Genomic DNA, 26,128 nt, shown 5'->3' with positions numbered 1-26,128 from the left:
AGTTTGTTTTGAGTTTTTCAGTCATGTTATATTTTGAGTCTTAAATTAAAGCCTTTTTGAGTTCACGTCTGTCTCCAGAGTCTGCACCTTGGGTCCTATTCCTGCCTGCACACAGCCATACCTAACAGAGAGAAGGAAGACAGGATAAAAGACATGCTGTGGAAGAGAGACAGAGGTTAATAACAGATATGCTTCAATGCAGAGAGGTCTATTAATACATAGTGAGCGAGAAAGGTGACTGGAAAGGAAAAACTCAATGCATCATGGGAATCCCCCGGCAGCCTACATCTATTGCAGCATAACTAAGGGAGGATTCAGGGTCACCTGGTCCAGCCCTAACTATATGCTTTAGCAAAAAGGAAAGTTTTAAGCCTAATCTTAAAAGTAGAGATAGTGTCTGTCTCCCGAATCCAAACTGGAAGCTGGTTCCACAGAAGAGGGGCCTGAAAACTGAAGGCTCTCCCTCCCATTCTACTTTTAAATACTCTATGAACAACAAGTAGGCCTGCAGAGTGAGAGCGAAGTGCTCTAATAGGGTGATATGATACTACAAGGTCATTAAGATAAGATGGGGCCTGATTATTTAAGACCTTGTATGTGAGGAGCAGGATTTTGAATTCAATTCTGGATTTAACAGGAAGCCAATGAAGGGAAACCAAAACAGGAGAAATCTGCTCTCTCTTTCTAGTCCCTGTCAGGACTCTTGCTGCAGCATTTTGGATTAGCTGAAGGCTTTTCGGGGAGTTTTTATGACTTCCTGATAATAATGAATTACAGTAGTCCAGCCTGGAAGTAATAAATGCATGAACTAGTTTTTCAGCGTCACTCTGAGACAGGATATTTCTAACGTTAGAGATGTTGTGCAAATGGAAGAAAGCAGTCTTACATATTTGTTTAATATGTGTGTTGAAGGACATGTCCTGGTCAAAAATGACTCCAAGGTTCCTCACAGCGTTACTGGAAGCCAAGGTAATGCCATCCAGAGTAAGAATCTGGTTAGATACCATATTTCTAAGATTTTCAGGGCCGAGTAAAATAACCTCAGTTTTATCTGAATTAAGAAGCAGAAAGTTAGCGGCCATCCAGATCTTTATGTCTTTAAGACATTCCTAATTGGTGTGTGTTATAGATAGATAGAGCTGGGTGTCCTCTGCATAGCACTACAGCCAGCTTGAAGGCCTGTGGTACATAGCCGATTATTAGAGATAGGTTGATCATATTTAAGATCGAAGAATTAATTAATGGCAGGACTTCTTTGAGCAGTTTTGTAGGAATGGGCTCTGAAAGACACGTTGATGGTTTGGAAGAGGTAATTATTGAACCACAGCCACCCCCGAAGATGTGATGTGTATGATGATGTCACTTCTTGTCATTGCTCTACACATGCAATGTTTTTGAAGCGTGCTCTAACTGACATATGGAAAATGAGATAACAGACCTAACACAACCTTGTTGAATTTAATATTACAACAAGAACAACTTCTGCTCAAGGGAATAGATTTTTTTTCCGAGAAGAGTTAAACAAATAAGAATTGAGGCAAATAAGTTAAACCTCAATACTGTCCTGAAAGAAAATACCTATATTACTCTTGTGTTACATATATTCATTTGCAATAAAAAAAATAGTTCATGTTAAAAATATACACATTATTCATATTGTTCCTCAACATGCATATCCCATAATTAGAACAGGATTAACAAAAGAATAAGTTGTGCCCGAGAGCCCTGTCTGCAGTGTTTCTAAAATAAACGCAACATGTTTGAGCACAAAAAACATGCTAAACCGGTTCAGACTGCAGGTAGGAACGCACAGTGATGAATAACAAGGACAGATAAGTCACAATAACTGTTACTGCAGAACTATGAATCCCTATCGCCTAGAACTGTGATATAACCAGAAGCATAACTGGAAAATAACCAAGAATGCATTGGGAGTTTTTTTGGTCTTTTTTTGTTTTTTCCCAGTGGGATGTAATTTTTGCTTTACATGTATTTGTACACTTGTTCTTCTTTTTGTGGTTTGGAAAAAGACTGACCCCTACTGGTTTCTTTGTAATAATATAAACTAGGATTTCATGATTTTATTTAAACACCAAGTTATTTGGGAAAAACTGTACCTGAAAAAAAGGTTGTGATTCTACTTTTAAATAATTTGTAAAAAAAATAATCAAAAAGAGCGAAAAATCATTTGATGTTCATAAAAACAAATAATATTCTATCGTAGTCAATAAAAATTTTTCAAAAGAACAGCACCTGCAGTTCAGTATTAGCTGTCAGGGCAGCTATTGCAGTTTCTCTTCGGGGGCTTTAATTAAGAACTCTTCCTGCAGGACCATTTTGTCTCAAAGAGAGAGAATGATGGATTAGTATTGCGCCCACGCATCATACTGGGATGCAGCTAAAAGGCAGCCATTCATGCGTGGGAGTGAGAGGGTCATTGCTGAGGAGGGAGAGAGGAAGAATGTACGTGCAAACTTCTGTGTAATCACTCTGACAGATCACACCATCCTCCGTCAGCAAAGACTCAGAGCTACTCAGTGACATTCGACAAATCAAGGAAGGATTTCAAATGATTTTTTAAATTTTATTTTATATTTCTGGTAGCTCCAAACAAATTACACATGTAAGGTACCTGACCTGAGAATGCCACTGAGACAATTAACAGCACATCAATTCACTGACATAAGTGGAAAATCTCTATGAATAAGAGATATATGTTCATTGCACAAAAGTATAAGATAATCTATACTATCATTGTACAAAATACAAACATAAAAAATATCTTTTGACAACTTACCACACTGTCAAACAATGTTAGATTGATTATCAGCTCGTAAAATGTGAAAAATATCCATGCAGTCAAAGATAGCCACATAGTGGAAATCGTTATTATCAAAGTGAGAGTTAAGAGTGGGAGACGTAAAAGAGAGAAATTAGTCTGCAGGAGAGTAAAGAGGAAAAATGAGTCTGCTGGAATAAAAGCATCAACAAAAGAGGCAGTTTGAGTAAACTAGCGATGGAGTCATTGAAAGATTAATTCAAGTTCTTTAGTCTTTTCTTCCTTTCATCTCTTCTGGCTCTCCCGTGGCAGAGTGGCTGGAGGCGGTTGGTACAGTGTGGGTGCCCCCCAGCCAGTCCCAGTGAGAGAAGAATGGGGCAAAGTTAGTGCCAGGTCTCTGGTGGTGAGTGTCATGTTTCGGAGCACCACCCCAGAGGCCAAAGGGCACCAAGTTATGTGTGGCCCAAGGGAAGTCATAGCCACAGTGATCCTCAGTGGAAACATAGACATTGAATACCATGAAGCTCCATGCTGTGAGGCAGTGGCACTGCAGCAGGATGGGGTCTACTGTGGCCCAAAATCCCACGCTAAATAACTCCCAACCAGACAGGTACTGGGTGACAAGGCTGAAAGGCTGGTTGTACTGGTGGTGGATGGCGTGGAAAGTGCGGTACAACCAAGCAACCCGGTGGTGCAGCAGGTGCCACAGGTAGTACTGGAAGTCAAAGACCACCATACAGCCCAGGATGCCCAGGAAAAAACTGAACAGAGTGGGGGCTTCGGGGGGTAGAGGGGTTGGTGGCCTCCACAGCCACTGTGCAACTGCAGCAGGAAAGATGTAAAGCAGGTGGTTGTAAATGGTGACACCCAAGGTGGGCCAAATGTTAGGCCAGGTGATGGGTCTGTCTGGATGCAGCCTGTAGCGGTTGATGCACGGCCAGGTGGGAGCCAGCAGGTCCAACACAGTGTAAAGAGCGACCAGGAGAAAATAGGTAGTGACTGAGAGGACCACGGGGAAGAGAGGACTTCTTAGGAGGTCGTGGTAGTTCTGACGGAGATAGTCCCAAATAGGCTGCAGGACCAAGTCCTGGGAATAATCCCCAGTCACATTGTCTACATATGACATCCAAGATAAAGTCTCAGTTCTGAGTAACCCGCCCACGCTCATCATTAATGTGGCGTTTCTCTTCCAAAGATGGCTGATCCAATAGGATTATTTTTAACAAGCAACCAAAGAGGATAAAGAGGGTCTGAATGAAAAGAGGGATCCAAGCTTCCTCGTAATAGGTTAAGCGACAGCAAATTGCCTGGTGATGCTGTGCCAAATTGGACTGGTGGACTGTCTTAGCCTCTTATGTATGTTCAAGCCCCACCTCCACCATCCCCTCCACCCCCATGCATTTTAAAAGAAGGCGCTTTTTAAAGGCCCTTTTTCATGGGCACAAGGACTGCAGCCAGGACTCAGGAGCCGGGCCTCAACAGTTCTCATTTTTGACCCAAATCATCGAGGGAGCTTCCGTCTCCTTGAGAATTCAACTCGGAGACGATGTCATTTAGCTCCTAACATTCTCAGAAAAAAACATACCAAGTTATATTTTCACTACTGCATGTTAACAATCAGCCCTTTCATTTTTCTGCCCCCTCACTCTCAAATCATAAGACAGGGAACACGCACATACACACACCAATACACACAACATCAGACCAAAACAGTAATTAATCACTAAAAAGTTGTCAAATGAGACATGCATTCAAAAGCACTTCCTTTCTGATGCTGAATAGTAATTGGCTTGTTGCTCAGTTTCAGCTTGTTTACAGAAAAGAAATGATGCTATTATTCATAAGTGGGGCAGAGACCACAGCTCTTGCTTCTATAGTATGATAAAATAATTTTGCACAGCAGAGATTTTAATAGGTTTCATGTGATGTTCTGTAGGCATACATTTGGTCAGTTTTCTGTCTTCAACAGCTATGTTTCATTAAACACCATCACACACATCTTAAACTGTACAAACACATTTCTTAGCTTTACAAAGGGTAAATTAAAAATAATACAAATAAAACATAAAATTTATGATATTGGAAAAGCAGTTGCATTGTAGAATAAAAACTTTTATTTACTCCTTGTAATTGTGCATTGTCTCAAATTTTTACTTTACTGTATTTCAGGTTGTACCCATTCCACAATAAAGATTTAAAAAAATCACCTGAAAAATGATTAAACTGCACCAGTCAACACCTGTTTGCCTGCAGTCTCAACTAGCAGAGCTCCATTCTGTAACAACTACATGAGTTAAATGTGAATGTTGTCATAGTCCAGTCTGCTTTCATCTCTCCAGTGTGTTTGATGTCATTTACTTAGTAGATGAGTTCAGTCATGAACTGTATTTACTGGCTGAAAGCAACATGCAACATGTTTCTGCCATTCTGCGGTCACTTGCTGCCATGCTTGGGATCACTGTTCTGCTGTATGACTCCAACTTAAGTTAAGTATTAGCTGCCAGGGCAGATGGCACATTAAATTTTTTAATACTTTGGTATACAGAGAAGTTTGTGATTGACTTAATGATTACAAGGCCAGGTGTTGTGGCTTTAAAACAAACCTAAATCATCAACTGTCATGTGGTTTTGTGCATTATGGCCAAACAGCTCTACTTTGGACATGTCTGTCCAGAAGCCTTGAGTGTTTTTTTTTTCAGATGCAACTTTGCAAACATCACCCATGCTGCCATCATCTTTTTTAGAGAAAAGAAGAATCTTCTCCCAAACAAGCCATCCATTGACCTTCTCCACTTATCCAATTCAGGGCCACAGTTAGGCTAGAATCTTAAGAGTTTGTATTTTTAGAGCAAGGTCAAGTCAAATGGAAGACTTACTGAAATATTTCTTTTGTATGTACTGCATATTCCATAAGACTCTGTCTCCTATTATATTTTTTCTGCCTGCTGCATGTTTCTTGTACAACACCTCCATCTTCTTACTAGTTTAGGATCACTAGAACCTATCCCATCTGTCAAAGGGGAAAGCTGACACAAAAGAGATTTTCACATCTATGGCCAAGTTAGAATCATGACTGAACACAACACTGCATGTCTTTGAACTGTGGGAGGAAGCTGGAGGACCCAGAGAGAACCCAAGGCACAGTGCGGATATGAAGCAACAGAAAGTAGTGTCCTGTTTGGATTTTAACACAAAACTTTTTTACTGCAAGGCAATGACACTTACCACCACACTAATGTGTTCCCTGCATCATACTGCTAAAACTGCTTTTATGGTCACTTGCTGACGATCATTTATTTCAGTGGATTTGTTTAGCAGTACCTGGCTGCTACAGCACTTTTAATTCATGTGGATGACAAATAAGGTTGTACTTTTCCACACACAGTGCAGTGCATTAAATACATTCCTATTTTAGTTTTTCAGTTATAACAACTAACAATTTTTACTGTGTATACTGAAATGTATAATAAAATAGAGTAAAATTATGATGAACGCCCAGCGACTCACTGAACACAACAGAAAATTCAAAGTATTAAGAAGATAATCGTAATACTTCATCATGAGTCCAATTGCACAAAATGTTCATTTCTTATGTGATCAGCACACTTCTTTATAGCTGCCAATAGAGGGCAGTAGCAATCAAGTCTCGAGCAGAGAAGTCATAGAATATAGTGCAAGAGAGCAGTGACTAAAAGGAAATCCTCCTCAGTGGATGAGGAACTGCACTGTGTAGCATAAACATAATCAGTGGAATGGACACACAGCAGAGAAGATGCACAATGTGATGTTTGAATGTCTTTTTTTATGTTTTAAAAATGGTAACACAGAGTGAAGATGTATTACTAACGCAACCCAAAGCTTGAGCTTTCTAGAACTTCTACTTACCATAGTTGCTTTAGTGACATAGTAATAAATACTTTCAGCAGATACATTAATCACTAGCCATTTTAGGCTTATTTGTTTTATGAAATTTCTATTAGCTTTTGCCATAGAAATCATAAAGCACCTCTGGGTCCATAAATGTATCAAGCTAAAAACATTTAATGTTAAAGTTTAATGTTAAATGATAAATAGAATATTTAGAGCAGGGTTGCTAAATTAAACACTAGCTGGAATGAGCCACTGTCCATGCCATTGAGATTAGTTATTGGCCCCACAAATCCTATTCACATGTCCCATATATTTAAAGCTCCTTTAGCCTGTCCACAGTTTCTGTGCATTTGCAAGCCACCAGCCTCTTTTACCAAAGAGAAGGTTAAGAGAAGAAAGACAGCCACACCAATGGAACCTACATATACTACTATTTGTTACTATAAAAATATATAAAATATAAAAATATCTGTATAAATATATAAATATCTACTTATGACACGAGTTGTCATGTTGATAATTTTAAATGCACTGGAAATGAGTAATTAGTAAGATAAGTTAGTAACTAAAAGAGTACTCTTTTCACTTGCAACACACAAAAATAGTAACAAATACAAAAGTTTAGGGAAAACTTAAAAGGTTAAAGGTTGATGCCTCACTCAAGAGAGTTGACGTAGATAAGCCGGCCTTGATATATTTGTGTGAATATTATACACAGAACAATATTTTCAACACCAAATCTCTTGGAAACACCTGAGGGCTGAGCAGTTTGAAGGGCTATCTTTTTCTTGTCTTTATCATCCTTCCTCTGTGTAACTGCTCTTGGAGGCTGTGTGATAGTATGTGTTGACACCAGTGAAAACATGGATTACACCTGCAGCGACAGATTAATGTCTGGCCTCATCTTCAGGTGAAGGTTTACATTCACTGTAACAGATTCTGCTGGAGTGGAAAGCAAAGCCTCCAGTCAGTTTATTGCCAAACAAACAAAAAGAACTGAATATCATTGTGGAAGCATCAGTTTGTTCATTTAGGGGGCAATGTCACGTGTCAATGTGTCATCGTATAGATTTATAGGCACAGATTTGGTAAGACTCTAATTGACAATAGCAGTAATAACACCTGGCTGCATCACTAAAATTAATATTGAGTCAACATGTAATTTTGCTAAAGTAGTTTTTCTCTGGTCCACTTCCAAGTCAGACCAGGATTGACATGCTTAGCCACATTTTAATTCAATAATGGATAACTGAATTGAAAACCTTACTGGGGAAAACCTGATTTTATGAGGAGACTACATCAATCCCACTATAGATAGAGCAAAACTCAGACAAACCCCAAATAATCACAAATATCATCATAAAAATATGAATTTAGTATAAAAATGCACAAAGACAGAATATTATAACTACCTCAACTGCAGAGAGCACTTTGAGTACTCCGGGAGAGTAGAAAAGTGCTGTAGAATCAGTCCATTTACCATTACCATTATATCAAAGAGTAAATCAATTAAATGTGGTGTATTAAACATTAGGTCTCTTTGTGCTAGCAAATTATTTAATAATGAATCAACATATTGATCTAATCTGCATTGCAGAAACCTGGGTACAGCAGGATGATTATATTAGTTTAAATAAATCAACACCTCCAAGTCATCCTAACTGTCAGAATCCTCAAAGCACAGGTGGCAGCAATCTTTCACTCTAGCTTGATAGTCAACCAAACACCAAGACAAAATTGTAATTAATTTCAAGGCCTGACTCTTAGCCTTATCCACCCTCAAAAAAATATTTTCAGTTGTTCTTACCTGTTGTTTTGCTCCCCTGTACTTGAAATTTCTACTCCCAGTCTCCCACAAATCTGCCACTAAGTACAGCAAGTCTAATAACTACTGATATTTGTTAGGAGTCTTTTGAAAGAGTAGTTGTCAACATTTAACTGACCGTTTACAAACAAAGGATTTACAGTTCATATATATTTGGACAATGACAAAAGTAATATCTGTTCACCGAAACATATTCCAAATATAATTATATAATGGACATAATGTGTAGACTCTCAGTTTTCATTTGAGGGTATTCACATTCAAATTGCATTAAGGGTTTAAGAGTTTCTGCTCCTTAACAAGTGCTACCCTTTTTTAAAGGGACCAAAAGTAATTGGACTCAAAGGCAGGTGTGGGCAATTTTGTCGTTATGTCACTATCAATTAAGCAAATAAAAGGCCTGGAGCAAGCAAAATCCTGTTAATGCGAAGATTTTGCTGTGAACAGACAACCTGTTCAGAGGAGTTCAAGCCATTCTTAAGCTGAAAAAACAGAAAGAAAAACATCAGAGAAATTGCTACAATAGTAGCACTGGCAAAATCTACAGTTTGGTACATCCTGAGAAATAAAGAAGCCACTGGTGAACTCAGCAAGGCAAAAACACCTGGACATCCACAGAAGAAGACAGTGGTGGATGATCACAGAATCATTTCAATAGTGAAGAGAAACCCCTTCAAAACAGCCAGCACAGTTCTGGAAAAATATTTTTTGGACAGATGAAGCCAAGATCAACCTCTACCAGAATGATGGCAAGACAAAAGTATGGAGACGGTGTGGAACAGCTGTAAAGAAATACCCAACTGCTAAAAGAGAAGGAAGAACTGGAGGAGATGCAGAAATAGATGCAACAAGTTCTGAAAGATTTTGAATTGCAAGTGTTTTGCAATGCAGCAAGGGCCAAAAATCTTGAAATATTGAGGATGAGAAACAAGAATTGGAGAAAATATGCAGAGAAAGGCAGAGCAAAATCCAAGCAACGGTGATCAAAAACACTCATTTGCAAGGACTGTATAACAAAGCCCAGTACACAAACACTCAATTGCATGAGAGAAAAAAAGAAGACAAGAGAAAAAAACCCAAAACTTTAGCTTTAATGTTGTTGCATTTGTCTTTCTGATCCTACCTAGTTGGTGTTTGATCTTCTTTACTGTGCATCTTTCCTGACTTGATGAAAGCCCAAAAAAATGGGACTCTCCATCATTTGACCCTGGAACTGAAGAAGCTTCTCAGATGAGAGGTGAAACGTCTTCAAGCAACTTAAAGAAGTCCAGATGCTTTTCTTTCCAAGCTCCTTTGACTACGATGACCTGGATGACTGAGAACCTTCACAGACATGTGAAGTATGGGGATGTTTCCCTAGGAGCGTGAAAGAGAGGAAAGGTGCAGGCCCAGATAAAATAAACAGCCTTCTCCTTAAAAATTGTGTGGATGAGTTGGCTGGGATTTTTTTCTCCTCATTTCTTAAAGTCTCTTGAGTTTTGGAAAGTCCCTCAAATCTAGAAGGACTATTGTACCAGTGCCTAAAGTGAAAGCACTTAATTTTTAAATGATTTTGCAAAGCCTTTTGCTTTGACTTCCCCTGTGATGAGATTATCCAAGAAACTTGTAAAAACTGAATTTTTGAATTGACCCTCCAATTTGCTGAACAGATAGGGGGAGAGAGGGGTAGCTGTGTGCACCTTGCTCCATATGGTTCTAAAGTACCTGGATGGTGTCCAAAACTGTTTGTTTTTGTGGATTTTTGATCTGTTTTTATTTGTATCCAGCTCCATATTTTAGCAGGACATCTCACCAGTACACGTAATCTTGATTTGGATCTGATTTCTTGGCTTATTGACTTACGGATAGTAGACTTGTAGTCAAGACCGCCTAAACCAAGACCAAGACAATACCAAGACCAGAGGGTATCGAGACCATGACAAGACCAAGACCAAGACAGACCGAGTCAAGACCAAAACAAAGTCGAGACGAGACCGAGACTGAGACAAAAAAGTCTTTAAACTGCAGCCAGATGCTGCTTCGTTTCCGGGTGTCGGGCATATTCATGTGTTTTTGCGATGCACTCGCACAGCCCTCCTCACCGCTGTCTACTGTCTCACTCACTTACTGAGTACTGAGAGGACAGACACACGCTCCACTTGACTGTCGCGTCTCTCACCCTCTCTGTTTTTCACATAATGATATTATCCTATATCCTCGCATGTGATTGGCCACAATATGGAGGGATTGGAGCATAGCTGAGCCACTGTGTGAGAGCTGAGCAGCAAAAGGAAATTAAGTGAGGAGCCGGCTCTCACTCAATAGGAGTCGACTCTTCTGATTCACTACAAAGCACTCTCTAAGCACGGCTCTTAGAGCTGATGCACATGACAAATTATCGACCGTTACGTTGTGTGTCATGGATACTGTTGACTCCAAATCTCCCGACCACTATGTCGAGCTGAGACAGGAAGACCGAGACAGCGAGACCAAGACAAGATCGAAGGATCCGAGACCAAGACAAGACCAAGACCAAAGTCCGTCGAGACCAAGACAAGACCTAGACCACGTAAGAGTTGAGTTGGATGTCTCGAGGCCGGTCTTGAGACATCCAACTCTAACGGATAGTCCTCAGAAAGGGAGAGTCATCATATCAGATGCACTTTTATCTTCCACGCGAGAGTGTGTCCTTTCCCCACTTTTATTTGTCCTTAATAAAAATGAGTGTTAGAGTCTCTACCAGGACAAACATATAATCGAGTTTGCAGACGACTCAGTGAATGTCTCTCTGCTCCAGGATGCAGATCGTGACCATGGCCCAGTTGCAGATGACTTTGTAGCATGGTATGGACAGTCCTTTCTGGGTGTTAAAAAACAAAGGAAATGGTTATTGATTTTTGTTCTAGGATGCCCTCTGGACCCAGTGGAGGTGGTGAGTGACAGGAGAACGGCGGCTAAGCTGTCATCCCTGTTGGACAACATCTCCCACCCCATGCAGCAGACTGTGACAGCACTGAGCAGCTCCTTCAGTGGGAGACTGCGGCACCCACGGTGTGGGACGGAGAGATTTCGCAGGTCTTTCCTCCCCACTGCTGTCAGACTCCATAATAAAGACTTTAACTGATCAAGCACACACATCCATACATATGCAATAATACTAAGTGCAATAATCCTTTCTGTCATCGTTGTATTTTTACTCAGTTGTATATAGTATTTGTATTCTATTTTTATCTTATTGTATATTTATTTTATTTTATTCTACTGTATATAGTATTTTATTTTATTCTATTCTGTACAGTTGTGTACTGTATTTATTCTTATTGTATTCTAATTTTTGCCTCATAACTTTTGCACTGTCCACTTCCTGCTGTGACAAAACAAATTTCCCACGTGTGGGACTAATAAAGGTTATCTTATCTTATCTTAAACAAAAAATGTCATCCCTGCCCCCTGTTTGTGTTCTGCTGGTCCGGGTCTCTTAGCTGGAAGAATGAGAAAAGGTTGGATCAAAGTATTAAAGTGTGTAGCAAACTGGCAGGTATAAAGCTAAATGATCTTGTCCTCCTGTATAGAGGGAGGGCGGCCCTGAAGGCAGAAAAGATTTGGAGTGATTCTCCTCAGTTTCCTCATGCAATTGATGGCTGGCTTCTAAAATCCAAGATGGAGATGGCATAAACATACAGCTTGAAGAACATGACTTTTATATATTTAACCTTTCAGCAACTCAACTCCTGAGAAAAAAATCACGTTAGCTGCTAAATGTTTATGTTTAAGTATGATGATACCAGTGTCTACAGTGATTCATCTGTCTCGCCAGTTCAGTTTGTTCTTCGTTATTGCGTTATACATTATTATTTGTTGCCAAGATGTCAATGCTTTGCTCAGTTATTGATTGTCTTCTTGAGATCCGTGATTCTCAATTATCGATATCGATGCATAACTTTGGAGGCTGGACTGCAGAATGTCCCTGTGGTGCTAATCAAAACCTATTGTAGTGTCACTCTTAGACACTATAATAAGTCATCCAACTAATTAGATTGCTGTTGAAGGTAACATTTGAATGTGTAGCCAGCTGAACTGATGTTTGCAAAGATGAAAAGGATTGAGTATATTTATATGGTACTGTACACAGGAAATTATTATTGGGGGCTGAGCCACCCTAACGGTTTGATCCTCGAATCACCCCTGCTGTGCACACAAATGGTCTTAGGATCTGAAGACAAATAATGTCTTTTCTGTCTCTTGGCCTGCAATAGGCCAAGAGACAGCATGTCTTCCACAGCATGTCTTTATCCTGTCTTCCTTCTCTCACCCCAACCGGTCGCAGCAGATGGCCCCGCCCCTCCCTGAGCCTGGTTCTGCCGGAGGTTTCTTCCTGTTAAAAGGGAGTTTTTCCTTCCCACTGTTGCCAAAGTGCTTGCTCATAGGGGGTCATATGATTGTTGGGTTTTTCTCTGTATCTATGAAGCGCCTTGAGGCGACTTATGTTGTGATTTGGCGCTATATAAATAAAATTGAATTGAATTGAATTGCTTAGGCTGCTGCCCCCGCGACCCGGCCCCGGACAAAGCGGATGAGGATGGATGGATGGATGAATTGAATTGAGGATTAAGGATAAGCGGAAGCGAATGGATGGATGGATGGATGGATGAATTGAATTGAATAGATTGGGTGTCTCGCCTTATGACAGGTGGAATAGCTGTAACGGTTTGTGAGGCAAACCGTGTGGAGATTGAGAGGTGTGGACCCAGGCACAGAAAATGATGCAGGAGAGACTGTTTCAAACTGAAAATGAGCCTTTACTGTGGCTGTAAGAATTACCACAAAACCACTAACAAAAACCTAAACTGGGGACAGCTAAACATGAAACTAGAAACATAAAACTAAACAACCTGAAACATGGAAATGTAGCTGGAGAGACACTTGGGGAGATGAACAGGATGGCCTATTCCTATTGCAGCATAACTAAGGGAGGATTCAGGGTCACCTGATCCTGCCCAAACTACATGCTTTAGCAAAAAGCCAAAATCCAAACTGGAAGCTGATTCCACAGAAGAGGGGCCTGAAAACTGAAGGCTCTCCCTCCCATTCTACTTTTAAATACTCTAGGAACAACAAGTAGGCCTGCAGTGCGAGAGCGAAGTGCTCTAATAGGGTGATATGGTACTACAAGGTCATTAAGATAAGATGGGGCCTGATTATTTAAGACCTTGTATGTGAGGAGCAGGATTTTGAATTCAATTCTGGATTTAACAGGGAGCCAATGAAGGGAAGCCAATACAGGAGAAATATGCTCTCTCTTTCTAGTCCCTGTCAGGACTCTTGCTGCAGCATTTTGGATTAATTGAAGGCTTTTCGGGGAGTTTTTAGCACTTCCTGATAATACAGTAGTAATTACAGTAGTCCAGCCTAGAAATAATAAATGCATGAACTAGTTTCATTTCACAACAGGTCATAAAAACACAAGAAACACAAAATCAAGTCAAAAGGACCCCGAACAATAGGCTCCAGTCCCCTGCAAGTCTGAATTAGGTTCTTTCATTGAGTAAAGAAGGTGATGTACTTGAACTTTTACAACTTTAAAGAATTGTTTTACACTAGTATCTAAATTTAGATCCTAGATGTTATTGTTGCAATTCATAAGTATTTGTAGGAGTTTCCTACAAACACCATATTTCAACATGCATTTTATGGTGAGCTGATAGATTTTTGGTCAGAAATCAGTCAGTAAAGAACAAGTGAAGTCTTCCAGCTTTGCACAAAACACCACGGATCACTTTCATATAATTTGTATTTTCTTCTCTTCCAACATATCTGTACTAAACAACATTGAAATGTTTGCCAAAATGCAACAATTAGTGGGAGTGAATCTTTAATAGCACGTAAACAGCGTTTTTGTTGTTTAATTTCAATTTTTCTGTTGCTTGTCATTCTTTCTTCACACAATAAATTATTACAATAATTTGTACATTACAGCTATGGTAGAATTATTTTAATTGAGAACCAATTTCTAATGGGAATGCAGAGGAAATACTTGCAGTAGGATGCTGTTATAATTTTAGGAAGTCAGGACCCAAAATTCAAAAGATGAAAATTTCTGTCAACCAATGAGCGGTTTACAGAAATTTTATTTAAGAAATTGACAGTGGGGGTTAATCAGGTTTCCAGGCCATAAATTAATAGAATTTATGATGGAAGACAGTCTCCAGCCATTTCAAGAAGACAGAGCGGGTGAAGAATTGTGGCACGGAGCTGAAAGAAACAGACTAGTGTAAATGACCAGGTTCCCAAAAAGATCCTGAAGCAACGCAAGGTCCTATTCCCAGTCTGACACAGCTTCATTCAGTAAGGGCTCCCGTGCTGTCATCACCTTTAAGAAAGTGACAGTGAGGGGAGAAAAACAAGGCAATTCAAGGGCTGATCTTAAAGCGAAGGAGAGACGGTTAATTGGTTCCAGGCCGTTGATTAACAGAATTTATATTGGATGACAGTCTTACTTTTTCCATGGGGGCTTCCGAGAAGGGTGCAATATTTCCTTTCCAGGGAACAGGTTAGTGGCAATGCTGGAGCGTGGCAGGCAGGTTGTGATGTGAAGATAATGGACTTAGGATCCAGAACTAGGATGAATCAGTTTGTGCAGGAGGCACTACAGATGCTCCACAGGAGGGGTGAGCTGGAATCTGCTTCCAGCTTAAGGAATCTCCATTTACCAATTAGTTTCTTTCTGTCTTGTATTTTTATTGTTTTGTTTACTTCAAATTTAATCACAGCTATTAAAGCTGTGTTTTTGAGTTTACGTCTTTCTGCTGAGTGGTCTAAAGTGCTGAGTGCTCCTGTGACAGATAGGCGGCCTGTTCTCCCACCCTGTGATAGCTGGCACAGATCCTTCACCCCTGTGATGCCGAATTGAATAAGCTGATGAAAATGCATGGACGGATGATCTTGAACAAATTCTTGTTGAACTTCAGGCTTTTGGAAATTCTTCCAAAGTTTTTTTTTTAAACTACTGAAAGTTCCCAGATTGCTTTGATGCTTAAAGGAATTTAACATATTTAAAGTTCTGTAAGTATACAGTAAAATCATGATGTAATTTTCCCAACAACTGATTACAATGCAGCCACTCATCTAAACAGGGCATTTTGTAGAGGATATTGCAAACATGGCAGTGTTTCTTGAAACAATGGTGATCTCAAAAATTCTAAAAAACAATTTCTCAAAACCATAATTCAGCTTCTTTCCCAAAATACTGTTTCGACTTTCATCTCAAAATTACAACTTTATTCTCAAAATGATCAACAATATTTTTTTCCACTAGCATTTTGAGATCTCTTTTAATCTCTCTGGAGACACCAGCCATGCCATACTTTGCTTCAGCTCTTCCTACTTTTTATCTGCTTTTCAAGAATTAAACAATTTTTCTTCTGCATTTCTGCTTCATTCCTTATCAGTTTTTTTTTTTTTTTTTAAATCGAACTTCTAAACGCAACCTCAATTCACAGTTATGGAGTCATGGAGTCATAACTCCATACATGTTAGTCAGTGATGATGGGCCTTTCCTTCTGTTTTATTTTTTTTCTAACTTTTGTACATAGTCCACATATTTTTTCTTTTTTTTTCTTTTTCCACATATTTTTTCTTCCAGTCTTTAAATAGACTGGATAATGATAATGACTGGAAACAGGCGAGAACACCACTGACACAGGAAATAGAACTAAACTGACAAAAGTCCAAACTGAACACACTGGGTCAATGACCCAGGTACACTGACAGTACATAACACTACATATACTTTCTGACGATAAAATAGAATAACTCCACTGGCATGTCTGCAATTACAGTAAGTACTTTGTATCTTAAACCTACATTATTTTTGATGGTTACTTGGGGGTGATAGCTTTGGCTGAAATGCAAATACAAATACAGTGCAAAAACAAAAAATGCATATAGTAATATTTAATAACATATTTAAACGAATTTATGTATTCTGAATTGATCCACAAGATGTTGAACACACTTTCTTCTTATCTTAGCTATTCATAGTTCAATTCCTATCTCCTCAATTAAAGATATTAGGCGCTCTTCAATGGGAATGTTAATGATAGCCTTTTATTTAAATGCATAATTTTGGACATTATTAGTGTTAAAAACAGTTATTATATTGAAGCCATGTTTTCTTTATTGCAATGAAAAAGGTCAAATTTTACCTGTAAACAAAATGGACACATCATCTTTTCTCTTTGTAGTGATCTTAAAGCTGCTGCAAATGACGAGAGAGAACATGAGGGGATCTAAAGTGGAAGAGCATCTGCCAAGTGAGCAGGAGACAAGCGTGTCTTTAAATTCATTTTCAAATAGCAACAAGATTCCTGGTTTATCATAGGGTAAAAAAAATGATCATTTAATGGCCTATAGTGATGAGTATTGTGATCATGTGCATCATTTCATCAAAGTGCCTGTTGCTTAGAATTTCACTCTACATCTGTTAAGTTGTACATGATAGACATGGATCATCTTGCGGAAAATACAAGAATTTTGTATTTATTGAAAGATAATTGTGTAATGAGACACATTGCAGTGTTTGATGTAATGCCAGTTTATGGTTTTACAGGGCACCTTCTGCACAATCATTACTAACAGCAGCTGTGAAGGAAACAATTTCATCACCTTAACAAATGGAAAGTCATTTTCTTTGTGACAGTGGCTGCAAGTGGGAGAGAAGTTGCAGGGACACCTGACAACGAACATCTCTCAGGTGTTGTCACGAGGGCTCGGAGCTGAATAGAGTGTTATTCTCCTCTCTCAGTTATGACACGGTGACAAAGGAGGGGCGACTGTGTATGAGAGGGACACAGAATGACAAAGGATGAAAGCTGCAGTTACTAAAAATAAACCCAAGAACGAGAACATCAAAACATTTGAATCGCAAGGTCAGCCTGAGAGAACAAGAAGAAAAGCAGCAAAGTCACTCAATGCAACTTTCATTTTATAAACTTCTCCACACATGGAAATTCAGTATATAAGGCAAAAAAAGAAATTTCTGCAGTTCTTGAAAGCTTGGAAGTCAATATCTGGTATAGCCAACTTTATTCTTTAACACTCTTCTTTAAGCAGTCTTCAGGAATAGCCTTCTTGAAGGACACTCAAACCTTTTTTTCCACGTCAATATGCATTTGGTTTCAAGATGTTCCCACACTGCTATCAGTCCATAACGGATAGTTTTCCAGTTTGTGTTTTTCTATCCAGGTATGCTTTTACTGCATTGGCAGTGTATTTGGTATGACTGATATGCTGCAAAATTAAGCTCTTGCTTCTGAATTTTTTCAGATGGTATTGCATGGTAGAACACAATCTGAGATTATTTTTATGTCTTCAGAATTCTATCAATTTTGACAAAATCTCAAACACCACTGACTGAAATGGAGCCTCAAACCATTCTAGCCAATAAAAGTATTTATTACGGCTATAATCCTGTCTTGGTCTCTGCTCTTGAGCTGGGTTTTTTGGTTAGTCCTGACAGTCAGCACAAGGACTAGACTAAAAGTGAATGAAAAAAACACCAATGTCCAGAAAGGCTGAGAAACTTTAGCAAATTTTACAACAAAGTGTGTCTAGTTGCAACTGGGCAGAAGTTGTATCTTTCATTGCGTAAACATTCATAGCTAATCCAGCTGAAAGGCCCATGCCTAATGCCTTAGAAAATGCAAATGCATAAATAAAAGGAATGAATGAATATTTAAAGGATAGGCATAAAAGCCATGAGATGCTTCGTGTTCATTTGTCATTGTTATGATCAGAAAGCACCTGCTCTAAGTAGTATCTCCATGCTGCCCTTTTATGAGTAACACATCAGAGCAGGTAGGCAAGTTTTAACCTATTCTATCTCTAATGAAGTATATTGCACAGTACTGAACTCACTTCAGGGATATATTAAGTTACACATGCGTCAAGGCTCACGTCTGGCTCAGGATTTGATGAATACCCATGATACATGGTTTGTTTTTCACTTAGCTACACTGATTAAAACCTGGAAAGAACTGTTGCCATGGGGGTCTCACCTGTGGAATTAATTATCCCACGTTGCATCCTCTGACTTCCTGATAAACAAGCCATTCAGAAGAGTCTGTGATCTCATTTTTGCAGGACTCTAACCAGGTAGGAACACCACTGTTATGAGCTAATAGTTGTTGTAATGCTTTTTCATATGTGTGTGTGTGCATGTGTATTTTTGTATTATTTGTTTTACATTATTTTTCAGGAAACTGCAAGCGCACCTTTAATCTCTCCAGCAAAATGCCAAGCCAGCTTGAGAGTGCAATGGATGCACTGATGACAGTTTTCTACAATTACTCGGGACATGATGGAGATAAATACAAGCTCAACAAGGGTGAGCTGAAGGAACTCTTGAACAGTGAGCTCACTGACTTCCTCACGGTAAGGCTGATGTTTAAATGCAATGATTATTTTGTTGTTTGTTTTATCTGTTCGGCATTTAGACAAAGATTTGATGTCATGCAGAATTTTCAACAGGAAGCACAATCCCTGTATGGATTTAAATTAATGGGAACATGCTGGTGTACTGAAGTATGACTATGCATTTCATTAACTGAACTATAATGACCAATAGTAATTGCATTAATTTGCTTATGGATCTTGAACACTTTGAAGTCTTATTCACTTAAAAGTCAATCTTAAGAGTGATGTGTTCAAATGATGTAACATCCTGACCTTGTTGGAGGAAATTGTTTTTTCATTGATTGCTTTCTTGCTGTCAAAGTGTAACTGCTTGTGGCTCTCGCATGACCACCATGGCAAATAAATGATGCGGGGAGAGAGATAGATAAGGTCATTTGAGATAAATCCCTGCCCCTGAGTCTGTGTGATAGCAGCGCGTACAAGCCTGCAATTTCAAATGATTGAGACCACAGCATCAACAAAACAGCCAAGGTCTAAAACCTGATGCCTTCAGATATCTTTCTTGTTACTGTCCGTCCCCCTTCATGTGGGTGGGAGGCCTCAGGTGCTCACACATCATCATCATCATCAGTGACCCATATCACCTCCAAATATAGACACCCTCGTGATGTCATCACATCCCTGTGGGCTGTAGTCACCTCTGAGAATAGACACAGTGGCGTTCACCCTGAGTTTCTGCCAACAGGAAACTTTGACACTTGACAACCAAAGCATGATACAGTACTTACTACTACATGTTCTGTCTTGATAGAATTGAAAGAATTTTAAAAAAGTAATGCAAAATTCAAATTAAGTGTGCTCTTGATTAAGATTGTTAGATTTATTTACTGATAAAATGGTAGTCTTGCATTTTTCATGTTTATGTCTACTGTCGACTCACTCAAGGTGACTTTGTATTTTAACGTAGCTTTGAGCTTTTCAGACCAAATTTAAATTGAAACTACATTAGAAAATGCAAAACTGCTGTGGTGATATTTTTTCTAATTTAAATTAACCCCCAGTGTGGATTTTAATTTTAACCTTCTGAGAAATGCTGACTTTAGTGCCACAACAGAAAGATCACTGGTGCCTTGGAGGTTAGAGGACGAATAAAAAAACGTCTTGTTTCCCAGTCATGGAGGAAATGAGCAAAGTAATAAATGTCGCATTTGATTAGCTGAGGCTCACGGGTCATTTAGTGGCAGCATCACTCTGCTCACCACCGGACATGGGGCTTTGCCTTGAGTCAATATCAACCACCAGTAACAGTCACATTTTATGCATTATTACCGGAAGCTTAGAAGCGTTGAAGGTATTTGGCTAAGAAGTTGATAATATTGGTAACAAGTTTGTTTTATGGAAAAATCATTACAAGGCATTACAAGAGTCACAAAGACATAATCATTCCAGTTGCATATTTGTTGAATCACTATCTGTTTGTGTTTTGTTTTCAGTCTCAGAAAGATCCCATGCTGGTGGAGAAAATCATGAATGACCTGGACTCTAACAAGGACAACGAGGTGGATTTCAATGAGTTTGTTGTGTTGGTGGCAGCTCTGACTGTTGCCTGCAACGACTTCTTCCAAGAGCAACAGAAGAAAAAGAAATAGGTGTCCAAAAAAACCCAATGTCCATCCACATTTTAAGCTGTAGCTGAATTGTGTCGTAGTTTTCCCAGAGCATAGGATTGTCATTTGTGGATGTAAATGTAACAATGTACAGACTGGAGCTGTTAAACAATCACTTGATCTCACATCGACCTTGTCTTTTACAAATTATTTTATTATTTTTGTTATAAATATAACTAGAAAAACCCTTTCCTTAAGCCCTCCATGGTGTTGTTATTGTTGATTTTTTTGTGTATGGAAGTGTTTCATCCAAACCTTTGTGCATAAATGTGTAATTGGTTTTCTTTTAGTTTAGTCTGCAAAAGAAAGAATAGAATAACTTACTGTTGATTAATTCAGAGGTATTTTCCTTAAAAATGATAATGTGGTCATCTAAAAACCTTTCCTAAATCCTTACAAGATTTTGTTCCAACAGATGTCTGGAAGTTTTAAAGGTCATATGTTCATTTAATATGTTAAGGATGCAATGAACAGTTTCGCATTTACTCTTAGCCTCCGTTCCCTAAGGGGAATTACCTTTTCCTGGCACAAAATTAGAGTCGTGGAAAAATACGCAGGCCCACAGTGATTTAGCCAAGCGTTCCCCTGTAAAAGGAATAAATGTCTCACTGCTATATGCCATGTGTGGTATTTTGTGCACTTTTGAACAAGATTTGACTTCAGCGTTGTCTTTCAATAATTTCTTATATGGCCACAAATGAAACCTACTAAAGATTCTTGAAGACATCATGTTAAAAGTAAATGCACTTAATAAATGTAAATCTATCCTGTGTGACTTATTTTATGCTGATCCACTGTCTTGCACGACTGTATTATCCTGTAAAGCTTACAGTGCATTCAAACTCCAGTAAAACAGTAAATTGTTACAGTATAAAATTACTATTATAGTAAATGCAACATTGTACCAAAAACTGTATCATAAGAAAACAGGTAATTGATTTAATTAAAATATGTGAAAAGCATCAGGCATTTAATGATAGCTGTTCAAGTTAAATACTTAATATACAATTTTAAAGGTTGCAAGGAACCCACACCTCTCCAAAGGCTCACAATACACAGCTGTGGGGTTATTAGCTCTTTATTGTGGCACAACTGGATTAATTTGTTTCGATTTCTATCCAATTTTGAATTGAAAGAGCTGTTCAGGCCCGTTAAGGACATATAGGAAGATTACACAGATGGAGTGCAGTTTATTGCAGTGCAGTTATATATAATATGCATACAAACTGAATCAGGTAAAGCAAATGAGTTTAGATGAGCATAAAACTGAAATACTCAGCACGAGTTTCTACCTGAGTTTCCCTTTTGGGAAATGACTGTGTACTATGTCTTTATGACGCATGGTGATCCCAAGTTGGGTCCAGCTGGATCAGCCAAACACACAGATACAACATCCCCTCAAGCAGAAATGCAGATTTTTCTCACCTTGGGAAGGACAAAAGTGTACACTGAAGCTGTATTTTCTAAGGGTTTTCCTCCCTTTCTCTCTCTCTTTTTCTCTTGCTCTCAGCCCATTTCCCAAAATACCAAACTAGACAGTTCATTTGCAGTGATATTCTCAGCTGTGACGTGGACAAAATTACTGAAACAAAATCCAGAGGCAAGTCTGATGCTTTTATGTGAGCAGATGGTGCTTGCACAAACCCTCACCACGACAATGCAATTTGTCTGTGATTGGCTGTAATCGAGCAGGATAATCACCCCATGGGAAGATGCCATGCCATAATTATGCATTTTGTTCAATTTTTAAAAGATTGCAATCAATTCTAAGTGTCATTTGATAATTTTGAAATGTGGATATTTATATTCTCACTCGTGTGATTTCCCTCCACTTTCACAAACCTCTTCCGAATGTTCACGTGATTGTCTCTTTATTTCCTGTGAGCGTCATGTTCAGGAACTGGCTTCTAGCAGAGCAAAAAAAAAAAAAACCCTACCCATCACACAAAGTTTGAGTCATCAGCCGTGATCAGATCTTCATGTCCTGTGTCAGTGTATTCATTCAGCTATTGTGGGGGGAAATGCATCCAAATTATATGGGGCAGCTAAGAAATTGTTAACATAAAAGTGGTTGCACCTAAAGCACAATTGCATCTTTCTAGCACAAAGACATTACTAGAGAGAGATTTTTAAAGCAGAAATTTTATATAATGTAGTAATTTTCTTATTTGTTAAAAAAAAAACTATAATTCCAAAAAGCATAATTTAATCTATACCTAATATAATGTAAGAGGATGGAGAAAACAAATAATATTAAATATTAAACAATTGTTTAAAAAAAAGAAGAGTGGGGCGATCGTGGCTCAAGAGTTGGGAGTTCGCCTTGTAATCGGAAGGTTGCCGGTTCGAGCCCCGGCTTGGACAGTCTTGGCCGTTGTGTCCTTGGGCAAGACACTTCACCCGTTGCCTACTGGTGGTGGTCAGAGGGCCCAGTGGCGCCAGTGTCCGGCAGCCTCACCTCTGTCAGTGCGCCCCAGGGTGGCTGTGGCTACATTGTAGCTTGCCATCACCAGTGTGTGAATGTGTGTGTGAATGGGTGGATGACAGGTTGTGTAAAGCGCTTTGGGGTCCTTAGGGACTAGAAAAGCGCTATACAAATACAGGCCATTTACCATTTTGACACTTCAAAGAGAGATAACGGGATATTAAAGAGGACATAAGAGACAACTGATGAAATATTATTAGTATTATTGATCTCTAGCACTTGGCAAAGTACAAGACTCATTCCCTGAACACATTTTGTTGTTGTTTATAAAACTCTAGATAAAACTGCATCAGGAAATCAATCCAGGAAATGTGCCTCAGATTAGTATTTTCAGTTTTACCAAATATGGCACAAAAATTGTGATTTCAATTGACTGAGTTGAGCACAGTTGTAGCTTTTTGGGACAGTTTCTCCTCACTCCAAGTGTCAGCCATCCAAATGTAGCTGCTACCTGTGACGTCTTTAAAATATGCCTCGAGCCCTTATCTCCCACATGCTGTCCGCTCCCCCTTTTCGTCACTCTGTGCGTCACCGTTCGTGCCAGAACTCCTCATTAGGAGTGAGCTGTGTTTGTGAGTGTGTGTGTAATGCTTTTGGTTTCTTAATTTTCTGATAAGCATTTAAAACTTTGTGAAGAGAGCATTTAAATTTGAAATCATTTGTTGTTTACATCTGTAAAGAAATATTGTAATAATAAGACATAAACTAATAAGAGAAGATAATTTAAATATAATATAAAATCCCCTATTAGAGATTTCTTTTTATTTTCCAATACTGACTGAGTGCTATTAGTAGCAACGTTTTATTTATATATCACACAAACTAAATTCAAAGTCTAAGAAAATGTCAAGGCAACATTATTCAATAGATTTTCTTTGAGGTTAACAATAAAATATGTGGTTTGGCACAGGGTATTACATCAGACACTGTCTGGGTTAGGGTTAGGGCTTGGGAATATCAGTGGGAATACACAAGCGTGTGGTTTGTGTATTCCCATCCACTTCTGACTCACCTGCAAACTGTGGCTCTTTTCTTTTCTTTTCTTTTTTTTGTAAATATAAAGAAGGTCCAAGTTGTTTTCTGTTAAAAATTCATGAAGTTTTATTTCCCACTACCACCGATTTATAAAAAGGACTAGATGCTTGTTTTTTGTATTTGGTTTTTTGGTTCTCATATAACTAGGTGAATCAAGAAAATGAGAACTCAGTTGTGGAAACGACACCACACATGAGGGGTAAGCAGCCTAACAGATTATTAGATTGTATTTAGGGGAATAAAGCATGTTGTCTTTGTGTACTAACCTTGTACTTAATGTATGATGATAATGTATTTTGATTAAAATGGTATAGTTAGCTTCATTTATGAAGTCTGGTCATGTTTGCTTGGTCAGCCTCCCCTGTGACTCAGCCAGAAAATGAAAATGACAGGGGTTTTTTTGTTTTTGTTTTTGTAAAGAACAAATTAATATTTATTTTAAACACATATTGGTGTTGCTTAGTAACAAATAAGGGGGGCAGACTTTCTACAACAGATTGCCTTATCTGGGAAAGTGGTGTGCTCATCAGAGGATGACAAGAGGACAAGAGAAAAAACACTTTCCTGCTGCCCCTGCTGGAACATGTATGGCCTGATCTGTCTCTCATTGATAGTCCAGCCTTTGTATCACTTACTGGTGCAGTTCTTCACTGAAAATTGTTCTACTCAAGAATTTACTAAACTGATGCCGAGATTTTAAACTGAAGCTGCTTCAAGACGAAATCTGGGTTTGAGCTAAACTTCCCAGGAGGCCTTTCTAATTACAGTAAGGTCATTAATGATTAATTAAGGACATCAATTAATCATTAATGTTATTTGTCAAAACAGACATATGGACTCTTTGGAGTTTTGTCAGTGAAGATCAGCAAATATGATTTTCAGTATAAAGGATATTTAATATCAAAGATCATTTTTAAATAGGATTTGATATGTGACCAAAGACGACTGCTGGCACCTGCCTGTCTTATTACTTTACGGCTTTCAGTAAGTAGTGACCTTTGGCAAGAAACTGAGCATGTTCTGTGTCACTGAGCTACAATGTATTTGGGGTCATTTGTTAAATAAGAGGACACTTCCTGAACTCCAATATTACTGTGGTTTAAAGAAACTACACGACCAGGAGAAGTACTCTGGACTTCAAGACAGTGCTCATGTTTCCATAAATTGTTCATCTATAACAGGAATTGTGGGTCTGTTAAATGTATAATGTTCAATTTCAAACCTGTATGGAAATGTAGGAAACACTTTTAGTACCTCATCATGTGACATTGTGGTTCAAGATCCACAATGTGTGTAACCTAAATGTGTGTATGTATAGGGTACAAAAGTCTTGAATTTCTTGTAAAGATTTAATGCAATACAGGATATTATAAAAGCAAAAAATATTGCTGAAAAGTGGCGTCGTGATTATGCAACTGTGATATTTTGAGATGCACTGCACTCAAAATATTGAGTGCCTGTATCTGCTCTAATCTCCTGTTGAGTGATCGACAAATAATTAATCATCTTCGCTGAGAAAGGCCAGATTCAAATGTCAAACATAATTTTCTGTAGAATAACAGAGTAGTTCGGTATAACTGACAGCATCAAAAGCAAGCTGTGAGTCCAAAATACACACGTGAGGAACATTTGAACTAAACTACAGCTTTATACAAAGAATGTGATGTGGCTGCTGCAAAGCTTTGGTTGACGATTCAACGTCTATCATACTGTACGCACAGGACAGGAAAAAGCCAATAATGTCTTAGATTCTTTGTGTCATGGAGTAAATGCGTCATCTGGCTTGTTCATTAACTACATCACTGAGCACAGAGAGAATACATAGGAAGCTGCTTGATTTAGTAACACAGTGCAACAGAACACATTTTCAAACATATAAACATAATTGAGAATGATGGTACAGTCGGTGTAATGTACACTCGTGCAATTAGAAAAACATGTAACACATAGGCTTTAACAAAAAGGATTTTCTGCTGTAAAGCATCTGAGATCCTAATGGTCTTGCCACTCATTGCTTTTGTATCCACAAACTATTAAGAACAACACCTTTGTGAAGCACACTGTTGCACAGGTGA

The 26,128-nt window shown here is 38.6% G+C and overlaps 2 protein-coding genes across 2 annotated transcripts; one reads left to right on the top strand and one right to left on the bottom strand.

The window, feature by feature from the left end:
• Nucleotides 1-2,468: 2,468 nt before the first annotated feature.
• Nucleotides 2,469-4,089, bottom strand: ch25hl2 (cholesterol 25-hydroxylase like 2). Its single transcript, XM_085465253.1, has one exon. The coding sequence runs from the start codon at nt 3,948-3,950 to the stop codon at nt 3,048-3,050; it is 903 nt and encodes a 300-aa protein (XP_085321379.1). The 5' UTR covers nt 3,951-4,089; the 3' UTR covers nt 2,469-3,047.
• A 14,622-nt stretch (nt 4,090-18,711) lies between these two features.
• Nucleotides 18,712-20,690, top strand: s100z (S100 calcium binding protein Z). Its single transcript, XM_085465252.1, has 2 exons — nt 18,712-18,884; nt 20,360-20,690. Exons 1-2 carry the CDS (start codon nt 18,744-18,746, stop codon nt 20,513-20,515), a joined length of 297 nt encoding a protein of 98 aa, XP_085321378.1. The 5' UTR covers nt 18,712-18,743; the 3' UTR covers nt 20,516-20,690.
• The last annotated feature ends 5,438 nt before the right edge of the window (nt 20,691-26,128 follow it).

The sequence above is a fragment of the Copadichromis virginalis genome, linkage group LG7 (assembly GCF_057382275.1).
Source record: "Copadichromis virginalis isolate Kocher_CV1m ecotype Utaka linkage group LG7, C_Virginalis_male_GT1.1, whole genome shotgun sequence".
Classification (NCBI taxonomy): Eukaryota; Metazoa; Chordata; class Actinopteri; order Cichliformes; family Cichlidae; genus Copadichromis; species Copadichromis virginalis.
Note: the sequence above shows the minus strand (reverse complement) of the source record. Positions and strands in the feature narration are given on the sequence as shown.